Source organism: Protobothrops mucrosquamatus, unplaced genomic scaffold (genome assembly GCF_001527695.2).
Source record: "Protobothrops mucrosquamatus isolate PMUCROS unplaced genomic scaffold, P.Mucros_1.0 scaffold4, whole genome shotgun sequence".
NCBI lineage: Eukaryota > Metazoa > Chordata > Lepidosauria > Squamata > Viperidae > Protobothrops > Protobothrops mucrosquamatus.
The window spans coordinates 123,179-145,710 of NW_015386391.1; the positions used below are offsets into that span (position 1 = coordinate 123,179).

The 22,532-nt window shown below is 54.8% G+C and overlaps 5 protein-coding genes across 5 annotated transcripts; 2 read left to right on the plus strand and 3 right to left on the minus strand.

The window, feature by feature from the left end:
* Nucleotides 1–1,466: 1,466 nt before the first annotated feature.
* PRRG3 (proline rich and Gla domain 3) lies at nucleotides 1,467–4,313 on the minus strand. The gene is made up of 3 exons (XM_029282933.1): nucleotides 4,231–4,313; nucleotides 2,693–2,879; nucleotides 1,467–2,012 (listed from the first exon to the last, which is right to left on the minus strand). Exons 1-3 carry the CDS (start codon nucleotides 4,311–4,313, stop codon nucleotides 1,467–1,469), a joined length of 816 nt encoding a protein of 271 aa, XP_029138766.1.
* Nucleotides 4,314–7,165: 2,852 nt separating this feature from the next.
* CLDN2 (claudin 2) lies at nucleotides 7,166–7,846 on the plus strand. The gene has a single exon (XM_015832480.1). The coding sequence runs from the start codon at nucleotides 7,166–7,168 to the stop codon at nucleotides 7,844–7,846; it is 681 nt and encodes a 226-aa protein (XP_015687966.1).
* A 3,896-nt stretch (nucleotides 7,847–11,742) lies between these two features.
* RBM41 (RNA binding motif protein 41) lies at nucleotides 11,743–14,070 on the minus strand. Its single transcript, XM_015832397.2, has 7 exons — nucleotides 14,063–14,070; nucleotides 13,850–13,966; nucleotides 13,570–13,756; nucleotides 13,095–13,299; nucleotides 12,676–12,992; nucleotides 12,136–12,283; nucleotides 11,743–12,056 (listed from the first exon to the last, which is right to left on the minus strand). Exons 1-7 carry the CDS (start codon nucleotides 14,068–14,070, stop codon nucleotides 11,875–11,877), a joined length of 1,164 nt encoding a protein of 387 aa, XP_015687883.1. The 3' UTR covers nucleotides 11,743–11,874.
* A 195-nt stretch (nucleotides 14,071–14,265) lies between these two features.
* Nucleotides 14,266–20,119, minus strand: NUP62CL (nucleoporin 62 C-terminal like). The gene is made up of 12 exons (XM_015832398.2): nucleotides 19,783–20,119; nucleotides 19,245–19,660; nucleotides 18,877–18,960; nucleotides 17,502–17,630; nucleotides 17,157–17,258; nucleotides 16,706–16,808; nucleotides 16,466–16,610; nucleotides 16,320–16,369; nucleotides 15,674–15,808; nucleotides 14,963–15,074; nucleotides 14,695–14,761; nucleotides 14,266–14,393 (listed from the first exon to the last, which is right to left on the minus strand). Exons 1-12 carry the CDS (start codon nucleotides 20,103–20,105, stop codon nucleotides 14,302–14,304), a joined length of 1,758 nt encoding a protein of 585 aa, XP_015687884.1. The 5' UTR covers nucleotides 20,106–20,119; the 3' UTR covers nucleotides 14,266–14,301.
* A 121-nt stretch (nucleotides 20,120–20,240) lies between these two features.
* Nucleotides 20,241–22,521, plus strand: PIH1D3 (PIH1 domain containing 3). The gene is made up of 5 exons (XM_015832399.1): nucleotides 20,241–20,333; nucleotides 20,600–20,649; nucleotides 21,046–21,142; nucleotides 21,576–21,661; nucleotides 22,026–22,521. The coding sequence occupies exons 1-5, from the start codon at nucleotides 20,241–20,243 to the stop codon at nucleotides 22,153–22,155; spliced, it is 456 nt and encodes a 151-aa protein (XP_015687885.1). The 3' UTR covers nucleotides 22,156–22,521.
* The last annotated feature ends 11 nt before the right edge of the window (nucleotides 22,522–22,532 follow it).

Below are 22,532 nucleotides of genomic sequence, written 5' to 3' on the forward strand. Positions count from 1 at the left end.
CAGTGAAGGCAGAAGGAGAGTGGCTGTACTTACAATGTTCGGTGTCTTTTTTTACCTTTTGCCACTGTCCACATCTCAATTCATGGCTGATCGTGAGCTGGTTTTGATAGTGCAAGAAACAATCTACTACCCAAGAGAAATGAAGTTTTTTCAGTTTAAACAAAAAGTATAAATACAGTAAAGCAGCCTACAGTGTCACACAAGGAGAGAATACCTGGCTATGCATTAGCACCATTGAGAAAGACGTGTGAGAGAGAGAGAGAGAGTGTGCGTGCTTTGTCCAGGGGACGGAGTGAAAACATCGAGCAGCTGTTCCTTCTGGCAAGGAGACATCTTCAGGGAAGTCCAGTGAAAGGAAGGGGGCTGCATGGTGGGGGGAGATACAGGGCACTGAAGGCAGGAGGAGCAGGATGCCCCCCCTCCATTCAGCAGGGAAAAGGTCCAAAGAAGGGGGCAAAGGGGAAAGTCAACTGTTGGGGCAGAACGTCCAGTGCAGCTGACCTGGGGGCTTGGCCCGAATCCCACCAGAGGAGGAAGTGCTGCTGTAACAGGAGCGGCTCCCTGCAAAGATGCCCATCTAGAATCCCCTTTGGCAGCGTGTGGCTCTGAGGGTTCTACCTCTGGACAGCCTCAGGGAGAGGGAGATGCAGATTGGGCCAGTGGGCTAAGCCTGGAGGGCCAAACAATGCCTTGCTGTGTTTCTGAGGGGGGGGGAAGGAGGGGCTCAGTCCTTCTCCTCTGACCTTCAGGTGCACACAGAAATTACAGGCACAGACATGGACATGCCCCCTTCTAGTGGAACAGGTGCATCAGAAAATGGCATTCGTCAATGTGTTGGCTTTGTGAATGCAACAATTCACTTTGGCTCTGGGCTACTTCTCTTTGGAGAAGGAGGCCTCGTGTCAAGGCTCAATCCATAGACAAAGGCAGCATTCCACAGAGACAGCAAACACAGAGGTGGGCTTTCTTCCCCTCCTTTGGCTGAACAAAGCAGTGCTGGGTAGAAAGAAAAGAAGGACTGACATTTTCCCGGGTCAGATACATACCAAAAAGCCATATCTGCCCTCCTCCTCCTCATCCCAGGTGGGTAGAGAGTGGCAAAGCCCCCACCCTGCCCGATCCACCATCAGTGCCCAACCGAGCTCTTGCCAAAAGGGTGGATCTCAAGGTGCCGAATGCCCCTCTGCAGCAGCCTCTCCTTGCAGCGGTGGGGCTCAGCCTCCTTCCTGGGGAGCCACCCAAGCAGCAGCTCAACTGTCTTCCTGCAAAGGGCCCCTGGGGCACAGTTCAGCTGGGCTTTCCACCCCATCCCTGGAACCAGAACCGCTCCAGTTGAAGGTCCTGCAGCAGCCCAGCAGAAGGAGTGAAGGGGGTGAATGGTACTGGCTACCCGTGGAGCACTTGATGAGGGTGGAGGATAAGGCTTTTCTGTGACAGCATCACCTGGCCGAGAAGCTCTGGGGCCGCTACTTCCCAAGAGCATGAAGTGGATTCATAATCTCCTCATATTTGGGGGGTGGGTCGCTGTAGGACACGTTGGGCTCCTCTGCGCTGCTGCTGCTGCCACTACAGTCAGGCTGCCCCGTCACTTCTTCGTAGGAGGGGGGAGGAGTGGCACTACACAGTCTAGACAGGGGGGGAGCCACGTGGTCAGGCTCAACAAGCGTCCTGGCCAGCTGACTGGGCAACCCCTGCCCCCACTCACCATCGACAGCCCCTCGGCTGCTTGGGTCCCGCTGGTAGTGGGCTTCGCTCTGGCTGGGAGGAGCCTCACGGTGCACCCTCACCCTGGGCAAGCTGCGAGCTGCTCGGCTGGCCAGGCCCCTATTTTGGGGGTAGGAGGGCCGGTGGTGCGTGACTTTTTGCAGCTGGCAGCGCCAGATGATGAAGAGACCAATAACAATGAGCAATGCCACACCTAGCAGGGGCACCATGACGTACATGGCATCGGAGCGGTCTGTCCCGTTGGAGGCATCTTTGACAGAGTAGGCATAACCTTTCCAGAACTCCATCTGCCAAGAATGGGAGACACCAGTCAGCAACCATCCACCCTCCCCCCATAGCCCCCCTGAAAGGGATTAGCTCAAGAGTGCCTAAGGATTTGGGCCAAGCAACATACACACACACAGAGAGAGAGAGAGAGAGAGAGAGAGACAGACAGACAGACAGACAGAGACAGAGAGACAGAGACACAGAGAGAGAGACTTATATGCAATCACGCAGTCCCATCACTAGGAGGCAGTACAAATTGTTCCTGATGCTTGGAGAAATCACCAAAACAAGACTACCCAATGTACTTATTCCTCTGACTTTTTCTTTAGGTTTTAGCTGGTGCATAGCTTGTTTTCCAACCCCCCAACTATCAGACCATTTTGCTTTCCTCCTGCAAAATTCATCCTCTTGCCCACCTGTCCACTCCTCACTCTTTTTACACCAAGGAGCCAAGGACTCTTATATCTTATTTCTTGAGCAGTGAATAATAAGCCTTTTCAGACACTTGGAACAAATGGAATGAATGTTATATATTTAGCACTTGAAATTAACATGCTATTTCCCCTCTGTAGTAGCTGAAGCCCTCATCCAGATGGATTCTTATCCACATCTTGGGAGCAAAGTGGGGAAACTTGGTGCAAGGGAGTACTTGGGTGAAAGACAAGGGATACCCCTGCTGTTCCCTCCCAGACCCACCTACCGTCTTCTCCTTGTTCTCAAAGACCTCCTTGACTTCCTCATAGCTACAGACCTCCTCCACGCACTCGCGCTCAATGGTGCCCTGGCGAAATTCTTCCAGAAAGCCATTGGCCCGTGGAAAGCGCTTCAGGACGGAGTGGGCTTTCGGGGCTGTGAGGAAGGCTGGAAGACAGGCACCAACATGGCCACTTTAACAAGCCAGGAATTGATCGAAATGTCTGCCAGCATCTGTGGCAGCATCTGTGGCATCTCTGCCAGTTCCAGTTCTTCTTCTGTGGTGGAGGCCTTGCTGCTTCATTGCAGAGCAAGATCATCATCTCCCCTCCCACCTAAATTTCCAGTGGCAGAAGAAGCAGGTATTACTTATTCTCTTAACCTGTGATGGGCAGGACTGGGCTTGTGTGGGCTGGTAGCCCAATTCACTTGGTCATGTCATCAACCACCTTGATGCAAAGAGGGAAAACACTACCTTAAAACTGGAACAGCTAAACCCCCATCAGCCTCAGTGGTGGGCTGTGGCATTTGGAAAAACTACCTAGCCTGTCCTTAGAGAAGACAAACCATGGGCGAGGGTGAATAGGCCCCTCCTGCAAAGGTAACCTCAGATTAGGACAGTTTCAGCATTGGCCAAAACATCCCCAAGACACTCCCCCCCCCCCCTTGGGACAGCCTAAGAGCAGCCCTCCTCCCCTCTCTCTTCTTGCATTTTAAAGCTAATTCAAGAATGTAGAAAAAACCCAGGCAGTCCCGTATGGCATAGGGGAGGGCTTTGAGCCCCTTCTCTCCAGGATGGGTGGAAAACATGCTTCCCTCCAGCAAAGAATTCACCTACTTGCCATGTTAGGTCTTCACTCTATCAGTTACGGGTCTCAGCCAACTGTTAGAAAGAGAGCAAACCAGTTAAAAAACCTCCCATTAATTCTCTTCCCTTCCACCATCCTCGAAGGTGCTTGAGACCCCGTCGAAGCTGCCCTTCTTCCTCCAGACAATAACAGCACAGACAATAATGAAAAAAACATCTCCAGAAACTGAGGATCCGGGTTGGCAGCATACGTGCCAGGAACGTGGACAGATTTGCTGGAAGGAGGGGGCCCTGAAGGCAGGTCTCTGCATACGTGGAGTTCTACATCAGATGATGGAAGAGAAGCGGCAATCCTTCCCCCCCTCAACATTGCACAATGCAGGGCTTTTGCGCAAGGAGGGGAGTGGCAATCCCCCAGTCCAAATAGGATCTGCCTTTCAGTTACAGACCTGGCAACTGGGGAGCCAAACGCCCCCCTCCAACCTCTCAGGCACACAACACCCCCCCCCCCGCCGCCGCAGTTTGGCTCGCAGGGGCCAGCGCCGAGCGAGGAGTGAGAGTTTTGCCGAGGCAGAAGGAGCGGGGGTGGCAGCGGGGTCTGGTCCCCAACTCTGCAGCGGGCGCGAGCACCAGGCGAGACGGCCACAGCAACCGTGCCACACACCCGCCTCCCGCATTTTCCAAAGGGAGAGCCCTTCCTCGACCGCCCGAAGGCCGTGAGGACTCCGATCCCTTACCTCTGCCGTCGGGGAAGAGGTTGCCATAGCAACAGCGAGGCGGCGTACGGGATGCAGCGAGAACAGGATGCTGCTGACGTCATGCGCGCCCCCTCCAGGCATCGTGGGCACCGACGGGTAACGGGCCTGCCGGAGCGCGCCCCTCACCCGGCTCGCCGGGAAAATGGAAAGGCCTTCGGGAGAACGGAGCCAGCCTCGCCGCCTGTACTCGGGGCGAGAGACGCAAAGCCGAGGCAGCCACTCTGCCCCGCCCTCCGTTAAACTCTCCGAGACGACCCCTGCTCCGCGACCACCATCCGAAACCTCGGCTCGCTCACTGGCTTTTCGCGGCGAGAAGCCCTGCAGAAGCTCGGCGGGTCGGCCGGCAGCCGCGGCCAGTCGGAGGCGCCAAGGGGCGGGACTGACCGCGCGCCCTAGCCAGCCACGCCCTGGAGGCGGAGCTCGCACGCTCCCCCTGGCCGCTCGCTGCATTATCTAATCGTAGGTCCAGCGAGCTGGGGGCGGGCCGGCCGCCCATCCGTGCTCCAAACGGAAAAGCCAACGGGTGGGCTAACGGATACCTTTCCTTCTCGCTTGGGCTTCTGGGAAGCGTGGTCCAGGGGCGGCCGGAGCCTCTCCGGTGGGCGACGCGAGGCTGAGCGCGCGCGCGCCCGTCCCAGTCCCCGAGGCATTTCCCGCTTTCTGGGCCAGGGTCTTCTCGTCGCGGGCCTCTCTCGAGACGCTACTGAGAAGGGGAGGCGAGGCCCAGCTCCGTAGACAGCCTCCCCCAAACGCTTCCTTGGCGGCTCCCGGGCGGCTGCCCTCTTCCCGTGGCCCATCCAGCTGTTTCGCTGCGCCCCCAATCAGTAAAAGAGGCGCCTCGCCAGGGAGAAGAAGGGAGGGGGCCTTCCAGTTGAAGCAGCTGCTCGTGCCTCTTGGCGGGGGGGCGAGTTGCCCGGGGGAGCCATTCTCCCCCGCCCGCTCCCCCAGGGCTTGGGAAGGCCTGCCCGGGGCCCCTTGGAGTTCATCCCAGCCGGGACCGAACCGCCCTCTTTCGAACGCTCCAGCCGGGCAAAGGCTGCCTGAGGCCAGGGGAGGGGATGCCGTCTTCCGGCCTTGGCCTGATTGGGGCGATCCCCCTGGGAGCCTTACTAGAGTTGAGGGATCCATCTTGACGCTCCCAAGCAGAACCTTCCGGATGCGCCTGGAGCCTGTTGGCTTTGCTTATTATTGTAGGGCAGCGCCACCGCCACATTCACGGGGAGACGAGTTGGATGGCGGCCTGCCCCTGCCCGCCTGGAAGCCTGGTCAAGCAGTGGAAGAGGACCCCGCAGGTGGCTCGGCCGAAACTTGGGCTGTCAGCAGCTTCCTTTCTCCTTCCTCGAGTCCTAGCTCCCTGGCGGCGCTGGCTTACGGCCATAATCACCTGGCTGACCAACAGCCTACCACCCTCGCGCAGGCGAGCCAGGCTAAAACTGGGCTCCCGAAGGACCTGTGGGGGCAATCCAGGAGTGCATCTGCTGAGAGCCCAGCCCTCGCGTGATTCATCGTCTCGAAGCCTTGGCCTTTGTTTCCAGCATCATGGTTATATTATCCTGAATTACTACTTTCCTGTGTATCACGGAAGTTAAAAGAAGCGTCCAGGCAGGGCAGCTGCTTATCCCCGTCCTGAGATGCTAAGACCTTGTTTCAGTTGCCTTCCAAGACTAGGGGGGACGGGGGGGAAGAGGGGGATCTTGGTGCTCTTGGAGTCTGTTTGTTTTCTTGCAGACATTTCATTACCAAACTAGGTAACATCATTACGCACTGATGTTATTCCCCAGTTGTGTCATGAACGTCTGCAAGAAAACAACCAAACTCAGAGAGCACCAAGGACCCCACAGTTCAACTCTGAGCTACAAATATTGCCTTCTGTCTGTACTGTGGGAAGCCGGGAGGGCAGCAGAAAACACTGCTGTCCCCCCACAACCCCTTGGCTCTTTTGCACCAAAACTAAGAGAATAAATCTGGGCATTTGTGGGGAAACTTACACACACACCCACAAACACACACACCAACCCTGCTGCCAATCAGTGCATGCAGAGCTGCAGTGGGAGAGAGAGTAGCATGGAAGCCAAATCCCATTTCCTCCACTAGATTGGGCAATTGACAAGGAAAAGCCTTCCTTCTGCTAGGATAAGCAGGGGACAAGGGGTGTGTTGAGCCGGCAAAGCCCCCTCCCATCCTCTCACTCTTCCAACCAAAACTCTGGTCTGGCTGTCCTGAAGCAGTTGAACAGGCCTTGCCAGGAGAGGGATTGTCTGCTAGGCTGAACAGAAGAGACAAAATGCCTCAGGACTAGGGGCTGCGGGTGCTGCTTCCCCCCTCCCCTCCCCTCCCCCCTTCCCTTGCAGGTGGGAGCAAGTACAAGAGCGGCTCCACACTTCTCTTTTTGCAAGAGATTTTTGAAAATCAGGGTAAATTTTTTATTTTTCTATGTGTGTTAAAAATACATAGCAAAGCTTTATTTTATTTATTTTCAAATTTAAGCACCACCCATCTCATTCAGATGAGTATATGCTCTTCTGTATATCATGCAACCCATAGACAGGCTGAGGGTCACCTTCTCATCGAAATGAGACCACAACCATTACGGGCTTCTTCCTCTGAGAAACGAGCAGTCGCTTCTCATCAAGGAGCCTCTCAGAACTTTTGTTAAACTAGTGAAAACAGATGTTCCTCCCTTTGCCCTAATGATCACTGATAGCTCTTTCTTTTACGTTTTAGGACGTAATTTCTACAGATAAGGGGGTGGACAAAGGGCACTTGGCATTTTTTTCAGAAGCTAATAATTAATCCAGGATGGTTTCCTTTCAAGCTCCCGGTCTTCTAGACAACATTTGCTCCGACCTGCACTTGAGCAGAAGGGTGCAGAGAGCAAGAAGACACCAACGCGCGATAGCCGAGGAGAGCAAGAATGGTCTCGGTCAGACTCCAGTTGGCAGGCTACATTTTGGGGCTGCTGGGCTTACTGGGCACCCTGATTGCCACTCTGCTGCCCAGCTGGCGGATCAGCTCCTACATTGGCTCCAGCATCGTCACAGCTGTTGGCTTTTCAAAAGGACTCTGGATGGAGTGTGCAACCTACAGCACAGGCATCATGCAATGTGACATCTACAACTCTCTGCTCAGCCTGCCCACTGACCTCCAGGTGGCCCAAGCCATGATGGCCACCTCCGTTGCTGTAGGTTCGCTGGCTGCCATTCTCTCTGTGGCGGGGATGAGATGCACCATCTTCTCTCAGAGCTCCCCAGCAAAGGACAAAGTGGCAGTTCTGGGAGGAGTCACTTTTGCCCTGGGGGCACTGCTCAGCTTCATTCCTCTTGTGTGGAATTTCCATGTGATCCTCCAGGACTTCTACAACCCTCTTGTGCCCGACAGCATGAAATATGAGATTGGGGAAGCCTTGTATTTGGGCATCCTATCTTCCTTGATCTCCTTCATTGGTGGTGCCATCCTCTGTGCCTCCTGCCCACCTCGTGACTCGCAAGCAACCTGCTACAGTCCTCATCGTTCTCGGGCCATGGCGGACAGGAGCTCCCTGCCAGCTATCGCATCTCCAAAGGCCAGCGCATACAGCCAGACTGGCTATGTGTAGCAGTGGCTGGCCACCCATGAAAACTGGCTCACTGGATGCACTGAGTAGGTAAGCAGAGAGACAGATAGGCTTATTCTTCCCACAACCCTTTCATCCTCAGCACTCCAGCCCTCTCTCTTCCCGATGCAACTTGGCACTGCCGGAGGTGTTGTATTGCTTGTCAACAGTCTGGTGGCTGCAGTGTCTTCGAGGCCAGTGGGGCTGTGTTTCCTCTGAAGACCTTCCTGCTAGACCAAGCAAAGTGCCCAATGACTGCATGGCACAGGAGGAATCAATTTGGAGGAGTCACGGATGCCCACCAGGCCTCTATTAAGCACCTCTCAAATCCTGCCGTCATCCCATCTCCCGTTCCATAGGATTCAGCCCCAGAGTGGGAAACAGGACTGGGAGGACTGCTGTGGGGAAACAGTCACCATTTCTGGGAGAGACCTGCAAGTCCTTGGTAAGGGAGTAAAAAAAAAAAAACCCACCCCAATCTGCCGGAGCCCATAACAAGGGGGTTGATGGCAGAACAGACCAAGGATGCCTGGGGATGTCCTAGGGCAACTGAAGCATCCTCTGAGAGAAGTCAAGACCCCCATCCCTTGCTCTGTCTTCTCCTGCAGATTTCCAAAAGGATGACAAGTTGCCCACAGCCCACTGTTATTTAGGTCTCAAATGTGTGTATTTAGCCTCTGGCTTTGAAGAGGCCGAAATGTGCCTGCTCCGCGGGTGGGTACATGCTGGTCTTGGCAGATGAAAGAACTCCATGGGCATGCCTGCTCCGGGATCAAAGGGCCACTCCATCCGCCCACCCACTTCAAGTATTCCATCTTGAGAAGCCTTTGGGCTTAGAAGGGCTCAGTGTTTTCACTGGCCAATGAAGATCTCCTGCTCAAGCAGGGGTTGGACTAGAAGGCCTCTTCTCTTCCAACCCTGTTATAAAGGACTAAAGGAAAAGGACAGAGGTGGGACAGAGGGGCTCAACTGTGTCTGGGCCACTGGGAAAGAAGCATCTCTAACACCAAGACCAATTCCTTCTAACCTGGGAGCCAAGGAAACAAGATTGGGATGATCCTGAAGTACTTCTGGACCATCCCAAAGAATTGTTTGGAGGCCAGCAAAATGTGCCCTGGGCTGATCATTTATTCTACCTCCTGCTGGCACCAGCATCTGTTTGCCTGTTGGTCTATTTAGCAATGTCCTGGAACAGGAATTTTAAAAAGTACATGTGTTCCCAGAAGAAGAACTAATGCTCTGGGTAGAAAAAAGGGGGGACCGGGAGGGAAGGCAGCAGGCGAACGTGAGTTGGCAAATGGGTACAAGGGAAGACGGAGACTTGATGCAAGATTCTTCCCATATAAAGTGTGAGATAGGTATCTAGAAGGAGGCATGGAGAAGCTTAAAAACCCTAAAGAGGATGATACTGAACTAGTTGGGAATCCCTGCTCCAGCAAAGGCTTGGCTTAAAGGAAAAAGTGCAGCAAAGCTATGATTCCCAGAACAAGCAGATAGTGAGTTTCCAGAGGGTGTGCTGAGGACATGGAAGAGGCCATACAAACAAGTGGGAAAAGAATTAATAGCTCCATTCAGGAAGAGTGCAAAGTATGCAGAGAGTGAGGACCAACCAATCCCTTCACGACTGAAGGCAGGGAGTTGGTTAAAGAGACCAGGAGACAAGACAAACAGTAACCAAACTAATGGAGTGGATTCATCCTGGCAAGGTCCTCTCTCTTGCAGGGCCACTTAAAAGCAGACCATGACATCTTTACAGCGGAACTGAGCACAGCAGGGGGCTGGGGGAGGGGGCTGGGAATGATGAGTTCAACAGGCCTTTTCTAGCTGCAACAGCCTAGGAATTCGTTGGTCCAGTCTAAATTTGAAGGTGCAAGACTGGACCGTTCCCAGTTGGAGGGTCAGTATGTGGTGACTCCTTGCAAGGCTTCAGAGCGGCCATCTAGAAAATTGGATGTGGCCAAGGGATGTCCCAGAAGATTGAAATGCCAGGATGGAACTCCAGATCTAGGAGACATTCTATACAAAAGACTTTTCCCGTGAATTGAGGGGTGGATGGATGGATACGTAGTTATCAGCCATGACGAGGGCAATTCCCTATGAAAAGAAATTCAGCAGTGTTATTTTTGTTTTCTCCCAGTCATGCCAGTGATGGAGGAAGGGTCAGCATCCTTGGGCAAAGGAGCAAGCTAAGCTGTGGGCAATGCCTTCTTCCTTGCAAGAAGAGACAAGAGTCGGGCTTTGGGTGGAAACTGCTTCCCCTGCCTTATTCTGACCCACCCTGGGGAGTGTGGAGCCACAGCTAAGCTCCTTTCTGAACAGCTGGGTGTCCAGTGGATTTACGTTTCCACAGCTTACGCAGGCAAAGCTTGGAGGACAGTTTAGGGGAAAAAAAACCTTTTGATTAATGCATTGCTGCATTGCCACCATTAACCTTTGCAAACCAATAAAGCTATTTTCCTGATAATAGATGACGAAAGCATTCTTGCCATTTCCCCACCCCCCCAGGGGGAAATGGTTCCTAAGGTGAAAGAACTTAAAAGGGACTTTTTCTCTCTCTACACCCACCCCGTCACACCGAGTGCTCCTTGAAACAATTCACCCTGTGACCACTTTAAGGAGGGCAGAATGCAGATTCTGCAAGAGGTGGGACAGGTAAGGGCAGGCTTCCAATCCCTTGCTCTACTCCCTTCAAGCCCTTTCTTGCTGAGCCTGTGATTTTTTTCCCTACTGCTACCCCTTAGAATGAGGGCAGCCCAAGCAGCAAACGCGACACCCTGCTGCACTCTTTTACTAACCAAGGTGGGGCCACCAGATTTCCATGACCCAGAGAAAAAAGCAACCAGGAGAGGTAATTCTGGAGCAGAAAGACACAGATGGTGGAATTGGGAGACCCCTCCTAAGAATGTGCTTCTGCAGGGCTCCCTTCCAGGCAAGGGGGGAACAACTGGAACAAGACCGTATCAGAGACAATGGAGAAAGAGCTAAGCAACCTTTAACACACCAGTGGCTGCTACTTTCTTCCTTCAACCAGGTGAGAATTCATTACAAGGACGAAGCCTCCCCAGCCAGCTCCGGGGTTCCCCATTTTATTACAGAGAGGAAAAGGAAGGGTGGAAACTCCTATCATCTAGTCACATTCCCTGCTATGCTCCCACCCCTAACCTTTGCCCCAGATGATGGAGGAGGGAAAATCAAGGGCAATTGTGAGCAGTTCAGGGTTCCCCACCCCCCAAGAATAGACCAGTCTGGGGGAGTGGCTTTTGAAAAGAGCCCAGCAGGCCACGTCTAGCCCTGCTCTGGGCGAGTTAATGGGCCTCCCTGCCACTCCACACCCTGCCCCCCCATGGGCCTCCTTCACCCTGGCTGGCAGGATGCTTAGGCTGCAAAGGGTGAATGACGCTCCTCTCCTTCTGCTCCCTACCCGAGAGAGGTGGGAAGCAGAGCTCTAACCCCCAACTGGGGGCTATTTCTTGAAGGGCCTTGGGCTCCCACCCCTCTCTCCCAAGGGTCAATCTGCTGCAAATCTGGGGGCCAAGAACCCATCTTGTATGCTGAAGGCCCGGCTCTGAAACAAAGCAAGCATCTTTGGCTCCCAGTTAGCACAAACTGCTTTAAGTATCCATCTGATGGTCTTTCGCAGCTCAAGGCCAAAGAAAGGGACTTATTCCAGCCCGTAAAAGAGAAAGATGACCTTAGCAAACGCTAAGCAACCCCACCATCCCTTAGCAACACTTGCTTATCTTCTGACTGAAGATGGTGTCCCAGAATGTTCTGAGGACCCAAACAACACAGCCAGAGGAATCGTGAGCATTCACGCATTTTATGCAAACTGAGTGAGAAATGGCCAACAGAGCCTCTCACGCAATCGTGGAGTAACAAAATGACTCTTGTAGTTTGGCAAGCCCACTTTTATTCCCTGCTCCCCACATGCAGTTGGCTCCCTCTGTATGTGGAAGCAAAGGGGCTCATAGCCCCAGCGGCAACGGGTCCCACAAGACCTCTTCCAGTTTCTCCGTCTGCAGGTAAAGCCATCAAGCTACCCCAACAGTCTGGGATTGGTCTGACTGGCTGTTGGTCTCCTGGAGTGCAGAGTTGATCCCAGGGCCAGGGGCGGAAGCCAGCCTCTCACTCCGCCCAAACTCAAGGATGAGTGGCTTCCCTAGCAGGAGAAACCCGTTGAGCAGCTCCAAAGCATCCTGGGCCTGGGACACGGCTGGCCAGAGAAGAAGGCTTAGTGGAGGGGGGGAAGAGTCCAACCCAGCCGAGCCCTCCCGGAGAGGCCAGCTACTTACTGGGAAAGGTGAGGAAGGCCTGGCCTCTCATGCGCCCGCTCAGCAGGCGCAAACGAAGAGGGGGGCTGTCCTTCTCTTGGAAGCGGGAGAACAAGGGCAGCAGGTCATTCACTGTAGCGTTGCGAGACAGATTTTTCACATACAGCACCTAATCACCAGAGGAAATGGAGCAGGCTGGGTGTCTGCCGTAGCCCCCGCCATCTCCCCAGCACAGGAGCTGTTTGCAATACCTGCCTGCTAAGAGGGAAGAGGGACAAGAGGCCCCTCCTTTTGCTGCACAAGACTATCCAGGGTGAGGGTCACTATATTCTTCTCCCCTGAAGGTTCCCCAAGCCTCCCCATCATCCTGGACAACTGGCACGGAGGGTTTGTTTTGCCTGGTTCTGCACTTCACAGAGAGGCAAACCCTCTCCCTCTGTGGGGAAGCTGCTCAATGGCCCAGGCACTAAGCTGAGCACCATGACACAAGAAGCCAGGCAGCAGGACTCTCCCAGAGAAGAGCAAAGCATCTTAGCCCAGCCCAGCCTGCCTGGTGAGTACCTTGCTTGGCTCCCCTGGGCTATAGGAGGAAAATCTGGGGATCCTGCGGATTTCTTCCTTGGAAAGGCGGCTCTGGAGAATCTTCTCTTCTGGCACACACGCTACAGGCTCTGTCACCACCACAGGCTCCATGGCTGATGGAGCTGCTCCAAGGCTGGTGAAGGGGGTAGAGCAAGACGATTCAAGCACCTTCTGGGGAGACTCCGGTGGTTCCAGTGGCCTCAGGCTGGGCAGTGGTTCGCTCAGGAGCTCCCGATAAACCGCATCCAGCTGAGCCATTGGGCCCGTCTCAGGGGCAACTTTGGGCTGAGCTTCATCTGAACCACAAGAGACAAAGGCAATTCCTGACCAGAGCCTGGAAATAGAGGAACGAGCCCCGCACAACGTGGGGCAGCCCTCGGCCCAGACAGGCACCATACCTTGGCGATACAACATCTGCAGAAAGGAATGATGGTCTGTTCCCTGGAAAAGAGCCCTCTCGATCTCCATCTCACGCCTGCTGAGGGACTTGCTGCCTGCAAAGTGCTGCGGCAGGGAGAGGATGCGCTGGCGCTCCACCATCTTCTCCTGGATGGCTCGGACCCTCTCCAGAGCAGCCTCCGGGGCAGCCCCAAGCCCAGGGCTCTGAAGCAGACAAGACGGTGGGGAGACACGGCTCGGGCCCCAGGGCAGCGGGAGAGAGCAGGGCAACTGCCTTCCTCTCGGCCGGGGCGAGGGGGGGGCGAGGGGTCGCTTGGAGGGGCGGGGGGGGGGGCTGGGACGGTTGGCCGAGAAGGGTTTATGGAGCGCAGCTGCTGCAGAGGAGAGAAACCTCGGCCAGGCAGCGCCGCAGGCGAACCAGGCGGTCGGCCCCGAAGGCGTCGGAAGGCCTCCCCGCAGCCCCCGGCCGGCTACCTTCTGGGCCCGCTGCCTCCAGAGGCGGATCTCGGCGTCGGAAAGGCCCAGCTCCTGCAGAGAGGCCGCTTCCCCGCTGCTCTCCTGCAGGGCCCGGAACTCCGGCAAGGTGCGGGCGCCCGCGGCCTCCTCCCCGAAGGGCCGGTACACGGTCGCCGGCGCGAAGCGGTGCCGCTTGGCCACACACCTGCGGGAGAAGGCCCGTCACGCCGCGCCCGAGGCTCACGGCTGGGGGGGGAGGGAGGGAAGTCCCGGGCGAGCCCCTCCCGCGGCCACTCACTGCTCGAGCGAGGCCGCCGTGTCCAGCTGGAGGCGCAGCAGCCGCTTCAGCTGCCTCTCGCCCTCCGTCTCGAGCTCCTCCGCCGCCGCCGCCGCCTCCCCGCCGCGGGCTCCGCATCTGCGGAGGAGACAAGACGAGGGAACGGCGGCTCCCCGACCCCCTCCCCTCCCCCCCCGTGCCCCCCTCCCCCGTACCCCCCTCCCCCTGCCTCACCGCCTCATCGCGGCCAGGGACTGCCGGGGTGCCGTGCGGACTGCCGGGAGAACCCCTACTGGCTCGGCTCGCGCCCCAGGCCCCGCCCCCAATCCCACGTACTACGAGGCCCCCTGGCGGTTGGCTGGCGAAGGCTCAGCAAAGGAGACGCGTTTGGAAAGAAACTCTTTATTGAGGGCTACAAAAAGAAGCGCGCGGGGCGGGGGGGGGAGGGGCGCAGAGGCACACCAGGCAGCGCGTTAGTCGAAGGTGATGCGGAAGCTGCGCTCCTGCTCCTTACGGCGGCTCTCGCAGACCTTGCTCATCTCCTCCACTTTCCTCTGCAGCAATGCTGTGGATAAATGGAGAATGGCTGCTAGCTTGGGAGGGGGGGTGTTCTGCCACCCTACAGGTACAAACTTGCTCTTATGGCCCCATGCAGAAAGGAGGCAACTGACTGAAAAGCGCCCTCTCATTAGCAGAAAGATGGGCACCCCAGAGGTAAAAGAGGAAGACCAGAAAGGCACAGCTGCCAGATCAGACTGAAGGGGGGAGGGGGGTTAATCCTGGACTCAAACACCTCCAGGGCCATGACACTACACCTGGCTATAAAAAGGGAGACTGCCGCTCCCTAGGAATTCAGAAGCAAATACCTGAGTTCTGATCAATCCACTGCAAAGAATCCATGTGTGCATTCAGAATTTTGCAGATTTGCTGAAGCTGCAAAGGGGGGAGAGAAAACCCAAGTTTTGGTGAGGAAATGGCTCCCCTGCCTCCATGCCAACCCAAGGACAGGAGCTTCTTCCTCCCTATTTACATCAGGTTCCTCAGCAAGGCGACAGCCAAAATGTTAGCTCCAGCAGAACTAACGATTCAAAGCACAAAACTGAAGGGCCCCCCTGGCACAACAAGGGCACTCACAGGATCACTATTGTCAGCAGGGCCCCCGGAGGTGTTCAGGTGCTCAATGATATCTTTCAGGTCTTGGGCCATGCGCTTCAGCTGGGCATCAATGTTCTCTGCCAGCTTGTATCTGCAGCATAAGAGCAAACAGTTAAGGACACACGGAGGCAAAGAGCTGTGTAACAGTGCCTCTGCCTCCCACAGCATGGGCAAGGGGGTGAGGAGCAACAGAAGAGACCCAGCTGGAGGGACCATGACATTCAACCTGGAGCAAAAGGGCCTTCGGCTACAGGATGTCAACAGATGGACACACAAACTACTAAGATTGTCAGCAATGCAGGTACAAAGATAGCCAGGGAAATGACTGAAGCCTGAGAAACGGGCCCCTTGTTGGGCCTCTTGTTAGTCAACAGGAGTGCTGATTTAGCACAAGCTTGTCAAGTACTTAGGAGTCGAGGACTTGGCAGCACAAGCCAATTGCCGGCCATCAACACACCAATCAGTCAATAGGAAGGCACCATATAAATACGAAGCATAAAATATCCCAAAGCATGTATTCCAGTAGAAAGAAATTCCCCGAGGATGGGCTCCAGCACAAGACTACCTCTGGTACCAGTGACCGACCCAGATTGGATTCCTATTATTGTTCAAGAGACCAAGGGAGGGCACGATGCCAGCCAACTGGTCCCTCCAGGAGAAGTGAGAGACCCCGCCTTCAGGGATGCTCACGTCTTTTCCCGCTCCTCATCTGCATGTTGCAAGTAGATTGTTCCACTCTGCTCCTTCACAGATTCCTCCAATGGGATCAGCAAGTCTTCTAGCTCCTTTTGCTGAGACAAAATGAAGTCCAGCTCTTGATCCAACCTACAAGGGAAGGGAGGAAGGGAAGGAACAGCATGCTAAAGTGCTTTAAAAGGGGACAGTGCTGCATAGGCTGTTCAGGCCATTCAGAATTCCCGGTAAGGATATTAACAAGTGTGCACACTCACACAGCCACACAGAGGCTGCACACTGACTCAGATTTCTGATACCCCTTACAAAATTTGCGGCCAGGGCACCGTCACATGGTTCTTGATGCTGCTTGACTCCAAGAGCAAGCAATAGGGACAACGCTTGTTTCTACGCTACCTGAGGCATTCGCTAGATCAAAGGTCAGTGCCAGGCAAAGCTCGCCTCAAAGAGGTTGTAAATCTTGCGTGTTTCAAAGGGCTTGGACAAAAGAGAGCTTCATGGGGCCCAAATCCCTGCTGCTTGGCCTCTTGCAGATTGCATCCCCTTTCTCCTAAAGTAGCCAGTAGGGGCAGCCCTCCTCTTTGCTCCTGAGAAGCAGGGGAACCAAAGCCAATTCTAGTCTGTTAAAGGCCCAGTCCCTTACCTCTTTTGATCCAGCTTCACTTTCTCTACTTCTCTGTGTAAAGTTGTGATCTGCGTTGAGGGAAAGAGAGAAACAGAGATGCAGTTGCTTGTTTCTTTGACAGAATCTGCCTTTTTGAACACCAGAGCCAGGCAGCCACCCTCTACCTTTTCTCCATTTTCAATCAATGTCCTGTCCCAGGCATTGACCTGGGTGGCCTGCTGAAGGAAGTGCTTCTCCTGGTCCTCCAGTTCCAGGCTCCATTTGTTAATCAGGCTCTCCAGCTGGGCATAAGTCATCACGGGGGATGTCCTGGACAGAAGATGGAAAATCCCAGCCCACCATCAGTCTGTTTGCAGGGGACCTGGTGCTCCCATCACAACCGGAGCTCTCTCCATACAACTTACATGCCAGTTGTGGTGGTTGCAGTGGAGGTGGAAGCAGCCACGCTTGTTGTGGCAAGGGGTTTCAGGTTCAAAAGGAATCCTGCAGCAGGTACAGAAACAGCCCCTGGAGAGAAAATTACCTGACATCAGACTGTAGATGGCAGCAGCCGCTGAAGTGGGCACACCTGGGCCTCTAGCCCCTATGTGTCCTCTGGGCAGAAGAGCAGGGAAGGCTCTGCTCTGGGGCTCCTGGACTCAGCACCACCCAGGGGTGAGACTGGTTTTGCCCTGCAGCACCAGCAGCAGCCCTTTTCTCCTACTGATGACTTCACTGACTTGAAAAGGAAGCCGTGAGCATATACACAATATGCCCCAAAAGGAGTGCAAACCAGATGGTCAAACCTGCCAGAAAGACCACTTTAAAGAGCCCCAGTGCACAAAAGGACACCTTGTTCCTTCAGCAGATCCTCACCAGCTGTGGGGAGGGCAGCGGTTGCTGTTGTGGTCACTCCAGGCATTTTTGAGCCAAATCCCAAGGTCCCAACGGGAGCTGCCCCTGTCGAGGAGGTACCCACTGCAGAAGAAAGTGACAAATGTTCCTAAGTGGCCAAGAATATTTTTTTTAAAAAGCTGAATTACACATTGAAAAATGCTACAATCATTTGTGTCAGAGAAAAACAGGCAAAGTATACAAAATTCTGACCCGAAGGGATAAAGTTCCCAAACCATCCAAACATCTAACCATCCTATGCTCTTGGTTGAGCAAAGGATGTAAAGAGACATGCTCCAGCTGGCCCTGCCCCCTCAGCCATCTTACCTGAAAGGCTAATGGCAGTACAGGTAGCTGGAGCTGAGGAGCCTGCTACAGATGCAAACAGTGTGGGCCCTGATAGGCCCAGGAGAGAAGAACCTATAGTGGCAGGTGCCCCCGAAGTGGCAGTGGTACCTGTGGAAGAGGACAAGCAGAAGACACCTGCTGAGGTTTCAGTGTTCCCTGGGTGAGAACAAAACAAACGGCTTCTAGACAGGCACAATTTTCTGTGTCTCTTAAGGCCAAATACCATTTCATTCTGTCTAGAGACAAGGAACAAAATAAGTGCAATTTTACCAACAAACCAAACACAGCAGACATTCTTCAACCTCCTCTTCAATTGTTACAATTCAGCACAATTAACCAGTGGAACAGCTTGCCGTCAGAAGTTGTAGGTGCTTCATCACTGGAGATTTTTAAGAAGAGACTGGACAGTCGCTTGTCTGAAATGGTATAGTCTCCTGCTTGAGCAGGGGGTTGGACTAGAAGACCTTCAAGGTCCCTTCCAGTTCTATTCTGATTGAAGTACTATGGTGCCATAGTGAAAAATTCCAAATAGGGGAATCTTTGATATGGGACACGCACACATACACACAAAAAAGAAGGCTTATAAAAGAACTGTTGTAATTGAGAAATTAGATGAGAATTGTTGGAAAAGTGCATGTAAGAAAAAAAGATTTTTCAAACACACATTTGCCAAATAAATTATTCCAGGAAAAGATCACCACTCTGTGCTGCACTGAGCAGACCACACCTGGAATAGTTCACCAAAATATAAGCAGCATCCTGAGGAACTAGATACAGCATAGGGAAAAGCAGCAAAGATGGTAAAAGACTTTGAGACTAAACCTGAAATACAGCAATTGAAAGAACTCAATATATTTAATCCAAAGAAGGCAGCAGCCTTCCAATACTTGAAAATCTGCCACAGGGCAAAGATTTATTTTCCATAGCACCTGAAAGTGTTCCATCAGGGGGGGTTTTCAAGAAAAAACTGAAGCACACTGTATGCTCTGGGCAGGGGGCGGAACTTCAAGACGCCCAAGGGATTCTATGAAGCAGAAAGAACAAAAACAGGCAAAATCATAGAAAGAGCAGGTCAACATGCAGACTATGATGCTGAAAGGGGTTAAACCAGGGGTCTTCAAACTTGGCCCTTTTATGACTTGTGGACTTCAACTCCCAGAATTCCTCAGCCAGGAACGCTGGCTGAGGAAGTCCACAAGTCATAAAAGGGCCAGGTTTGAAGACCCCTGGGTTAAATGATAGGAAATAGTATCTAATCAGGATATTTTTAAAAAGCAGCAATGAATAGCAGCGACGATTTAGCCAGGTGAGCAAGCTCCAGCACAGCTCATCAGTACCCAAGCCCAAAACATACCTCCAGGTTTAGCCCCAAAGGACAAGGCTGTGGTGGTGGTGGTAGAAGTGACAGCAGCTGGAGCCAACACTCCAAAGCCAGAACCTGCAACAAGAGAAGACAGGAAGCAAAGGGGCCTTCCTGCCTCGAGGTCCCTGCGTGTTTCCAGAAGGAGGCCACCATGCAGCACCGTTTCTGCCTTTTGAAGCAAAGCGGCCCCTTCAAGATCAGCCTTATCAGCCCCCACCTAGGCACTTCCCTTTCCCATGGCCTCATATGGAGAAACACCAAACACCGGCAGGTCTCGCATAGGCAGCAAGCCACACTGGTCTTGCACAACCCAGTTCAAGACGGGCCGCTAAAAGGCTCGACCCTCCCGGCCCTCTCACCGGTAGACGCTGTCCCGAGGCTGAAGGCTGGGGCTGCCTGCGATGCAGCTGCTGTGCTCACAGCGGCGTTGGTGGAGGCCGGAGCAACTCCGAAGTTCGGGCCGGTAGGCGCCATTTGCGCCGGGGCGCTCCCCAGCGAGCCGAGGCTGAAATTCGGAGCCCCCGTCTGGGCCGCCCCACCAAAGCTGAAGCCTCCCGCGGCGGCGGCGGCGGCTGGAGCTGGTTGTGGCGTCGTCGTGGCTGAGCCAAAGACGAACCCCGCGGGTGTCGCCGCTGCCGCCGCCTGGGTGCCCGGCACGCTGCTGTTCGCGCCGGAGCCGGCCAGTCCGCTGCTACTGCCCAGCCCGAAACCGCCGGTCGCGGCGGGGGCCGTCGTGGCACCCGAGCCCCCCAAGCTCAGCTTGGGAGCGTTGCCCCTGAAGGAGAAAGAAGGGGGCGGTGGGGCGGCTTCCCCGGCGAGGGCAGCCCCTCGCTCGGCACCGCCGTCCCCCTCCAGGGCCACGACCCGCCAACGCCCGGACGGAGGAGCTCCTCTCACCCCAGCGTGAAAACGCCCGCCGCGGGAGAAGCCGCCGCCGCCGCCGCCGAGGCCGGGGGCATCCCGAAGCTGAACGCGGAGGCCTGCGTGGAGGCGGCCGGCGTCGCGAAGGAGAAGAGCCCGGCAGCGGGCGGGGCGCCCCCGGCGTTCGGGGCGGGGGAGCCGAAGCCGAAAGACCCGCCTGAGCCCGCGCCCGCCGAGATGGCCGAGGAGAAGGAGAAGCCCGCGGGGGCCGCGCTGGTGCCGCTGCCTCCGGCCGTCTTAGGCGTTCCGAAATTGAAGCCGCCGCCGCCGCCGCCCGCGCCGAGGCCGAACTGATTCATGGCGCGTCCCTGCCCTAGCAGCCTCGCCGCCGCCGCGCGCCCCGATGACGATCACGCCGCGCGCCGGAGATAGCGGGCCCGGAAGCCGCGCCGTTGCCGGGCAACGCGGGAGGGACGCGGCGGAAGTGAGGGTCCATGGCGGCGCCCGCTCCCCTTTCGGCCGACTCGCTACTGGCGCTGGCCGGACTGCTCTCCTCGGGCTCCGGGAACGGCGACAGCGCGGACGCGGTGGGGCCCGGGGCGGGGCAGGCGCCGTGGCGGGCGATGGGGCGTCCCGGTCTGTCTGCCTGAATCCGCCGCCTTCTCTCCGCAGGCGCAGGGCCCCGCGGGCGACCGCTCCGGGCCGGGGAGTATCGGCCCCCCGAAGGCCGGCGGCGCCTCGGGTGAGTCGGCGGGGCCGGGAGGAAGGGAGCGAGGACCCGCTTGTCCTCAGCCAGCCCGTCGGCTCCCGGAGGCCGCGGAAGCGCCGCTCAGAGCCCCGTCTCTTCCCTCAGCTGCCCCGCTGCCGCCCGAGGAAGGCAAGGCCATCTGGAGCGCCGAGGAGGTGACCGAAGGGAACACGGGCGACGCCTCGTGGGACCCCCGGGAGCAGCCGGAGTACGTCCTGGCGGCCCCTTCTCCTCGGGGTCCCCGCGCCGCAGGTGGAGAAACGGCCTCCTGCGAAAGGCTCCCTCGGTGCCCTCTCCGTCGATGACCCCCCCCTGAACGAACCCGGGGAAGGAAAGTCGGCGGGCCCCAGCTCGATCAAAACCGGGGCTGGGGGGGGACAGACCCAACTAGAACAGAATTTCCCACTGATTTGCTGCTCTGCCAGCTTTTTCTATTGGTTTGAGAGTTGCTATAATTTCTCTTGTGAGGAAGAAACATCCTCGATCTGAGAAAGGATGCTCTCTGAAGCATCCACTGAAACTCCAGCTGTCTGACTCCCAGTTCTTTACAGATATGAGATTGTGTTCAAGCAACAGGTGAGGGCTGAGGATCTGTTCCTAGGCACGAGCAGAAAGGACCCCTCCACTGCCTGCTGCGAGGACATGCTGGTAAGAAGCAAAGTGGCAGTTCCTCTTGGCAACGTTTCTCTGGGCGGTCCTTCCAAGCTTTTCACACCAAAAGCTACACAACATTATTGGAGTTGTGAATTTCAAAAGTTTGGCAACTGCCCTTTCTCTGCACACATTATATTATAAAGCATCTAACCTAACATTTCATATATCTGAGATGATTCTGCTGTGCATAAATATAGGAGGATATCCATAAGCCTCCCTTTTCCTTGTCAAAGGATGCCCCCAGCTTTGACAGAGGTTGTACAATGGTTTCAGAACCTCTAACATTGTTCTGTTGTTTGAAACAGAAAAGCAACAGCGTAACACATCTAGCATGCATCCCTTCCTATTGAAAATAAGCCTGGATGCACAAATGATTCATTTAACATACTTAATATCTTTTCCTCACTTTTTGTTTTTCCAATTTCAGATTAAAATTAAACTGCCGGACACAAAAGCTTCAGACATTACCCTTGATATACAAGAAAAGCTCCTTGATTTTCGGAGTCCCCAGAAGTATGCTGAATAATTTATTTTTGTGAGAATATTCTTATATTGACTTTAGAAAATAACATTCCAATAATATTTGAGATGTCTTGGCTGTGAGGTTCAGAGCAAGCAGGAGCAGATTGCTGCCTTCTCTCGATGCTGTGATAGGTCTGCCATGCTACAAGCATATGGAACAGTGGCCATAGGAATTTCTTATTGGGAAAGTCTCTGAGCTTTATATGCCTCCTCTCTCTGATTCCCCCTTCTGGTGTTTACCTTTCTGCTGCTTACTGCAAATGCTGGGGGAGCGGGGTGAGTCCATTTTGGATATAGCAGTCCCCCCACTCTTCGCGCCTTCCTCAATTTCACCTTAGAATGGTCTGTTTTCCAGGCGGCTCCTTTTGCATCTACCTCATCCAGTGGACACCACCAATGGGAGAGCCCGTTTTCTGTCTGAACAGGCTACACTGGAAGTCACTTTGAGGATGAAGCGAGAATTGGATTTCATCAACTTTGCATGAAGAGAAAGAAGAATCAGCCGCTCAGAGGCCCAGGGGAGATTTTCTAGTGAGGTAATTGAGAGAAGAAGATCCTGCCACCTGTTCCAAAGAACTACTGAAGTGTCCAATAGGCCTTCGTGCCAGCATCAGGATACCTTGAGGTCTGGCTGTCCTACCCTCTTCTTGAATTCTGACACTGAAATATTTCTAGGAGGCCTCTGGCTTCTCCACTTTCCTTAATTGTTGCTTCCTTGGGGGGGGTCCATTCCTCCAACATCAGGGGATCAGCATGTGGGGGACAACAGATGCAAAGTGGGATCATAATGGCTGAGCTGCTAACTGCTCTGACTTCTGTGGCATTTATAGATAATAAAAGTCCTGTCCTTTTTTGTTTGTGC

Bases quoted from the DNA above. Each gene is read 5' to 3' on its own strand.
- PRRG3 (XM_029282933.1), bottom strand. From the start codon at position 4,313: ATGACGTCAGCAGCATCCTGTTCTCGCTGCATCCCGTACGCCGCCTCG. The intron at 2,880-4,230 runs GTAAGGGATCGG...GGCTTGTTAAAG, and splicing joins CCTCTTCCCCGACGGCAGAG to TGGCCATGTTGGTGCCTGTC. The intron at 2,013-2,692 runs GTAGGTGGGTCT...CATTCTTGGCAG, and splicing joins TTGAGAACAAGGAGAAGACG to ATGGAGTTCTGGAAAGGTTA.
- CLDN2 (XM_015832480.1), top strand. From the start codon at position 7,166: ATGGTCTCGGTCAGACTCCAGTTGGCAGGCTACATTTTGGGGCTGCTG.
- RBM41 (XM_015832397.2), bottom strand. The intron at 13,300-13,569 runs GTAGCCGGCCGG...TGTCTGCTTCAG, and splicing joins GGAGGCAGCGGGCCCAGAAG to AGCCCTGGGCTTGGGGCTGC. The intron at 12,993-13,094 runs GTATGGTGCCTG...CTTGTGGTTCAG, and splicing joins GCAGATGTTGTATCGCCAAG to ATGAAGCTCAGCCCAAAGTT.
- NUP62CL (XM_015832398.2), bottom strand. From the start codon at position 20,105: ATGAATCAGTTCGGCCTCGGCGCGGGCGGCGGCGGCGGCGGCTTCAAT. The intron at 18,961-19,244 runs GTGAGAGGGCCG...CTCTTGTTGCAG, and splicing joins CCTCGGGACAGCGTCTACCG to GTTCTGGCTTTGGAGTGTTG. The intron at 16,611-16,705 runs GTAAGTTGTATG...TCTTCTGTCCAG, and splicing joins GCAACCACCACAACTGGCAT to GACATCCCCCGTGATGACTT.
- PIH1D3 (XM_015832399.1), top strand. From the start codon at position 20,241: ATGGCGGCGCCCGCTCCCCTTTCGGCCGACTCGCTACTGGCGCTGGCC. The intron at 20,334-20,599 runs GTGGGGCCCGGG...CTCTTCCCTCAG, and splicing joins ACGGCGACAGCGCGGACGCG to CTGCCCCGCTGCCGCCCGAG. The intron at 21,662-22,025 runs GTATGCTGAATA...TCTGTTTTCCAG, and splicing joins GATTTTCGGAGTCCCCAGAA to GCGGCTCCTTTTGCATCTAC.